Raw genomic sequence first — 6995 nt, forward strand, 5'->3', positions numbered from 1 at the left:
GGGCTACAACTCCTACTCCTTCAATAGACGCAGCAAGTGGTGAATCATCTGCGACGTTTAATGAAAGCAAAGCTGTTAAAGCAGGCAGAGGTGAAAGTGAATATATAGTATCAAACAAGAATCTGAAGAGATCTTTGCTAGATTCTCCATGGTCACCTGGACCTGCTAAAAAGATTCAGTTGTCAGAAGAACTAAAACATTGTAATGCGATACTTGAAGAAATGCTTTCAAAGAAGCATGCAGCATATGCGTGGCCTTTCTTAAAACCTGTAGATGCAGCAACTTTCCCCACTGGTGAGAACCAAGGCAGTGCCAAATGTCCTACAAACCTAAGAACCATTAAAGTAAGTATGTTTCTGAGGAAACTGGACTATTTGTGCATTTGTTTGAGCCATTTGTGTAATGACAAAGTTTTAAAGGTGTTAGCTGAAAAGGTGTCACAAAAGCCACTTCTCCTTTGAAAGATAGAATGGGCATAGCAAACAGATTCATTTATGGTTCTCAGACGTAGCCACAGGTCTCTGAAGAAAGTCTTCTAAGACTCGTGGTGACTGTGCACATAGGGGCTAATCTACTCACCTGTTGAACAAGCTAATACAAGCAATGAGGGAATTAGAAGCTCCATGAAGCACTTCCAAGCTGACTGTGTGTCAAGTATCTCAGTCTGTACACACAGTGCTAGTGCTAATGCCCTGAAAAATGAAATGCAATCCTATTTTGTCAACTTCTGCTTCTCCCTGAATCTCATTCTCCTTGGTGAAGTGCCCTGAAAGCTCAATGCTGGATATCTGTTTGGTGCCTTTCACCTTTTCCGTGACGAGCAACCCTTCCAGACAGAGAAACGTGGACAGTGCTCTGTTGAACGCCGGGTGTATCTGTGTGGGGTTAAAGGATTTAGCCCAGTTAAGCCCCACCTTTGTGAATAGGGTTAAATTTTAATAGTTTACTGAATTATCTTGAAAACTGGCTTGCACAATATGAAGGTTGTTTCTGAACTTCTAGCCCACTACTTTGACTCCAGTTATTATGGAATAAGCTTTGTGTAAATATCATGCTTAGAATCAGAAACAGGTGCTGAGTACATGACCAAATAAAATCACCCAAACACAGTTGTCTTGACCTAGTGCTGAGTCTACTACTACAAAGTTCTTATGGCAATTAATAAGTCTGTTTAAAAGAGGGGGAAAAACCCTCTTACTTTCAGGGGACAGTGTTGAAATGAGAAGCAGGTATTTTCACAATTGTTTTCCCAATATTTACTGTCTTGATACAAGCTGAACCTGAATCTCTATGTCAAAATTCTTGTGCCTTCTCTTTTTCTTGCCAGTTCATGGTGATGCTCTCTGCTAAATGTTCATTTACTTTCTTTACCTCTAGGAGAAAATGGATCACTTGGAATATAACAATATACAAGAATTTGCTACAGATGTGAGATCAATGTTCATGGACTGCTACAAACATCATTCCCCAGACCATGAAATAGTCACTATGGCAAGAAAACTTCAGGTGAGTTCTCTCTTAAGTCAGACTTGAAAAAGAGTAGGTCATATCATGCTCTGATGCAGAATCTACAAATGTTACCAAACTACTGCGTTGCTGTGTCATTCTAGACAACAAGTAGTAACTTCGTAATGCTGTTCGAAATCTGAAAAAATATCTGTTCCCAAACCTAACCCTTTAGGATGTATTCGAAATGCACTTTGCCAAAATTCCTGATGAACCTCTTGCAAGTGCTCATCTGCCACAGCCTTTGAGAGAAGTGTCAGGAGTTTATTCCAGTGAAAGTACTGATGACGACTCTTCAGAAGAAAATTCCTCTGAAGACTCTGAAGCGGAGATAAGACTGCACCTTGCAAAGCTTCATGAGCAAGTAAGCATGAGTACTCAGTGTGGATGACTGTTATGATCTCTCTGGTGTCATTTTCAATTGTCTATTCTAAGGCTTTGCACCAAAAATCAGTTTAAAAAAGATTCTAGTCATTTGTTTTTCTTAACACAGAACTTGACTCCTGTTTGAAGGCACCTCAAATGTTAAGTGAATAGTGCCTCAGCAAATCCAAAGTGGTTTTAGTTAATCATTGCTCTACTGCTCTTGCCTAACACTTCTTCAGATGACTCTCGAACTTTAAAAAAACACAGCTGTGTTCCTGTGGTGTGGTGAGAGCCTCTAGACACTTCACGTGTAGCTTAGTGCCATATTCTTCTAACAGGGGCATTTCCTTCATATGGTTGAAGAGCTCTGTTCTTACGCTCAGTCTCCTTTGAGCCACACAAAAGCAAGGCATCAAATTCTATTTATTTCAGAAAGCTCAATAGGGGATAAACCCGAAGGAGTCTCATGCTAGTGTGAAGGATAGCATTGCTTCACTGGTTAAGGGTGGAATGGGTCTTGCTTCTGCTTGGATGGAATGCTTTAACTGCTGTTGCTCTCTATCAACTGTGGGGATAATGAGCATTTGTTCTGCTACTCACATGAGGGACAGTTCTCAGTCCTTGTCAGATCATCCTGTGTACCATCAATTTACTAATGTAGGCATGAGGACAAAGAAAAGTGTACAAGGCAGCCTTTTCAATAACAGAGTATTTATGTGTCTGAATTCCAATTCTCATCATCTGACAGTCTTCATTCTGATAAACCAAGCTGCATTAAGTTTTTCTCCTAAGTTGTTAGTATGTCCTCACTAGCCTTTTTATCCTGCAAAATAAGATGCACAAGCCCAGTCCCCCCAGCCTAATCCAGCAGTGCTGTAGAGGTATAACCTAATAAGTCACTTATGTGCATCCCAAATGCTTGAAATTAGAGATCCTGCTGGAAACTCTAGTGATTCTTGATTTTTTATTCTTCACAGGGTGCCAGAAAGCACATGCTGGTAGGAATTTCCCCATAAAATGAGTAGCCCTACATCTTCTAGATCCATATTCTGTGATTAGGCCACAATATAGTTAGATGTTTGGAAAATAAATCTCATTTGGAAAGCAAACAGCCTATTAATATCCACTCAGCTGCCACAAATCTCCTGTGATATTTAGGACCAGTTTATTGTTCCTCCTTCATTGCCCAGGAGTATCAGCTTATTTTTTTCTTTTAATAGCTTAAAGCTTTTGAACAGCAGTTTTGGCTTTTGACCAAAGCATGCTTAGCTAAATGGGAAAAGAAAAAAGGCAAGGCTAAGAGCAAGCAAAGGAAGAACAAGGAAAAGGCCAAAATAAAAGGCTTGATTCAAAAGAAGAATCTGCAACACAAGAAGGAATCTCAGAAGAAGCTGTCTTTAAACATGTAAGTGTGGGGAACTTGTGTGGGTGTCAAATTATTTGAAACTGCTCTTACTGCATATACTTTTTTCCCCTGCAGTCAATCAAAGAAAACCATGCAGCAGGTGTTGTTGGCACATAAGCCAGAAGATGATGGTGCCAAGCCTATGAATGATGATGAAAAACGACAGTTGGCTTTAGACATAAGTAAACTCCCTGGAGAAAAGCTTGTGGAAGTAGCCCATATAATACAGTCAGGAGAACCTGCACTGAGGAGCTCTATCCCTGATCAATTAGAAGTAGGCATTGCAAGTTTAAATGCTTCAACACTCAGAGAACTAGAGAAATACGTGGCAACCTGTCTGAGGAAGAGACCAAGTGAGATGGGAGGTATGTAGCATAAATGATGCTTTAGAAAACCTGCCAAAGCCACTAGATTTATTTTCTGATTTGCTTCTGTGTTAACTTCTGTTTCACATGCAGCTGAAAATGCAACAATGTCAAAAGAACAAGTGAATTCTGAAAGGAAGCAAGAACTTGAGAAGAAACAGCTGGATGTCAATGGTGAACTAAACCCAAAGAAGAACTTTGAGTGTAAGCAGCTCTTACTTTTATTCATTTGTAATGGGAATAGCTTAAAGTGGAATTGTCCCCTTGTTTCTTCTCTTGGACTTAGTTCCCAGCTGCATAACAGGACTTACCTCCTCAGAGCAGTTGGGGTCTTAGGCCTTCCCCTTGCTAGTCTCAAGATTCTTCCTGTTGAGTGATCTGGAGTCACAGCAGCAAATTTAGCCAGTTACTTGTCCTGTCTAAAGAATGGTCCTTATTCTTGCCCCTAATACTTTTTTACAGGTGAAGACAGGAACAGCTTCAGAACTTAAGTGATACTGAAAACTCCCTTATGCTGACATAGGAAAACATGGTGGGGAGTGTGGAGGGTCACACAGCCCATTTGTTTGCAATTCACTCTCAGTGGCTTAGGGACTCGAGAATAACCAATTCTAGTCATGCTTGTTAGATGGCAGTCTCACTAATGCTGGCACACTAGCAAAATGTCTGTATCAGTGACAGGTGTGCTGTGTTCTCTCAGACTTAAGGAAGTGCCCTGGGAGAATCAATTCCGTTTTTCAGGCAATAATGTGTTTTGAGATCAAAGCCAGAAATTCAGGCTATACTCGAGCCACTTACTGGTTGCTCTCATCAGAGGCTGAGAATGGATGAATGTAGCTGATGCTACTGTTATAGGTCAAGCTGTTCCTCATTAAACCACTGAGTGCTATTATTGCCCTCCAGTGGATATCTAATGAGGTCCTACGTAAAACCTGATAGCTGAAATGATAGACACAGCCTTACATCCAGCATTAGCTCAGTCAAGTCCTCCCGTCTGGTATAATGTTAGCTTGAAAACATACCAGAAAGAAAAGTTTAAAGAATCAATTGTGAAGTATATGTTGTGGAGAGAGGGAGGAGGCAGGCCAGGGAATCTTTACAATTGGCATCTGGCTTGTTTGCAAGAACTTAATCTGGCACTTAACAAAGACTTATGTGCAGGGAAACAGGTATCCATGTAGCTCCTCATTTCCAAAGCTTCCATCAGAGTGTGCTTTGAAAAAGCTTTGACTGGAAAAATCACTATAAACTGAGTTAAATCAATCCTGCAGATGCAAAATAGTCCAATGATGGGAAGGTGGCAAAAGATGGCACTTCTGGAGTACATGTGGCCTGGGAAAGAGCTGACTATAGATCAAGATCTCAGCATGCAAGCCTGGCAGCAGCAGCAAGCAGAGCAACAGGCTCTTAACAGCAGGAAAACTTCTGGGGGGAAATGGCTTGTATTGTGCCTTAAGACAGCATAATTTTGATCTCCTTTAGGGTGGTAAATTGTGTGACTAGAGCTCCTCCTTGGATATTTCATTCATTCAACTAGCTTGCTGCTGGTAAATCCCTCTCCTCTCCTTTGCAGAGGGAGACCTTTGTTCTCAAGTCCATTGCTAAATGGACAGTGGGCAAGGAAGTGGAATAAGATGAACTTGTTACGTGGAAGAACAGAGCTAACAACGTCGATCCTAGTCATATATATGAAGAATGCTCTACTGCAGGTTGTTCTAAATTCTGTCTTTTCCCCCTGCAGCTGAAAACAAGGCTGAGTCCAGTACTGGACCAAGGGGACTGAGTGGCAGCAGCAGCTCCTCAGATTCTGGCTGCAGTACTAGCAGTGATTCTAGCTCCTCAGATAGCAGTGGCTCTGAATCAGGTCAGAAAATTTACTTTTGTGTTTGTGTAGGCAAAACATCAGCTTTTTCAGTTAGCATCTACTGGACCACATGCTTACCAAGGATTTGAGTTACCCTTGTAGGTTTGATCAATTTTGAGGGCTCAATGCCAGTGCTCTTAAATGAGTGTCTTGAGTGTCTAGGGGAAAACAAAACAAAATACAAGAACAAAACCAAACAAACTCCACTGCAACATTCCCTCAGCTAATCAGAGTAAATCCTTACAGACCAAAATCAGCTAGCAAAAGGTCTGTGTATCTAACCGGGACACTTGAGTATTGGGCTTTAGCTTACTCCTGTAGTTTTGATTCCTTTTGGAAAGTGTGATTCACTTTATTTTCATCTTCTGGTCTGCAGCATGAAGGGTGTCTTACCCTAGGGTAAGGTGTAGTCCCTAAGCTGAGCAACAAAAGTGCCTACCGCATTGCCTGTAGATGTCCACTCTGCTGCTTAGGTTGTCTCAAGCTTGTTTAAAAGACATTACAGTGCTGCAGAACCAGAACACAGAATGATGTTTTTCTGTACACAGAACACTCTTCAGTTTTCTAAGACAGAACAGATCTGCCAAACTGGAAGTCTACAATGTAGTTATCTGTATGAGGTGTAGGTGAGATGACTGCCCAGCCCTCAGCAGTGTGGGGAAACAAACACAGTGAAGTGGATGGCAGCCAAGACCTTGATCTTTGTGGTCTTTTTTTATATCTGAGAGTTCTCTAAAGACATTCAGCTGAAGTCAAAGTACTCAAGATAAGAATGTTCCTTTCACTGGGAGGTTTGGCTCTCTAGGTACAACTGCAACTGACACCTTGTATGTGTGAATAATGAAACACATGTGAACGACTGATCTATTTTTTTTCCATCCTCCTCTTTCTGCTCACCTCACTGAATTTACGGTTACAGAAACCAGTTCAAAAGAGACTAGAGCCAGGCAGAACTGTCCAGCTTCTATGGAAGAGTCTAAGGTAAACTGACTGGAATGGATGTAACATTTCTGCCTTAAAATTATTTGTTAGCATACACAGTGGTACTGGAAATGACACAACTTTATCAGGAAATAATGAACATGCCTTGAGTGCTACTTGTTCTGTAGGACTGCTTGACATGACAATGTAACATCTGCTGTTTGTTAAAAGTAGCTTATTCTTCTGTATAGAAACCAATGTACTTGGAAAACTCCTGAGGCTTTTACCTTTTATAATCATTATGGTAATTCTGTGTTGGGTGGAGGAGAGAGGGAGTGCTCCACACACCCCCAAAAGAGGCAAATCCTCTCTACTATTGGTCTTTGAGTACAGCATTGACCCAACAAACAGTGCAAGCCCCAATTAAATGCTTTGTTAATCTATGAATAACCTTACTTCCACACCTGAAAAGAAAGAAATTGTACAATTTAACTCTTATTTTCAGGATACTTTAATATTATGTGTGTCATTATTCTAATCCACAGCAGTTTTATCTAGAAATAATTTT

The 6995-nt window shown here is 40.9% G+C and overlaps 1 protein-coding gene across 1 annotated transcript in view; it reads left to right on the forward strand.

The window, feature by feature from the left end:
- LOC103798241 (bromodomain testis-specific protein-like) overlaps nt 1-5506 on the forward strand; it is a gene marked incomplete at both ends in the record, with an annotated part of 8504 nt that extends 2998 nt beyond the window's left edge. Inside the window, 7 exon segments of the mRNA XM_009070495.1 lie at nt 4-344; nt 1378-1506; nt 1682-1870; nt 3093-3277; nt 3353-3642; nt 3736-3846; nt 5384-5506. Of these exon segments, the coding sequence (XP_009068743.1) occupies nt 4-344; nt 1378-1506; nt 1682-1870; nt 3093-3277; nt 3353-3642; nt 3736-3846; nt 5384-5506 (1368 nt within the window).
- Between the last annotated feature and the right edge of the window lie 1489 nt (nt 5507-6995).

This window comes from Acanthisitta chloris, unplaced genomic scaffold, assembly GCF_000695815.1.
Source record: "Acanthisitta chloris isolate BGI_N310 unplaced genomic scaffold, ASM69581v1 scaffold3330, whole genome shotgun sequence".
Taxonomy (NCBI): domain Eukaryota; kingdom Metazoa; phylum Chordata; class Aves; order Passeriformes; family Acanthisittidae; genus Acanthisitta; species Acanthisitta chloris.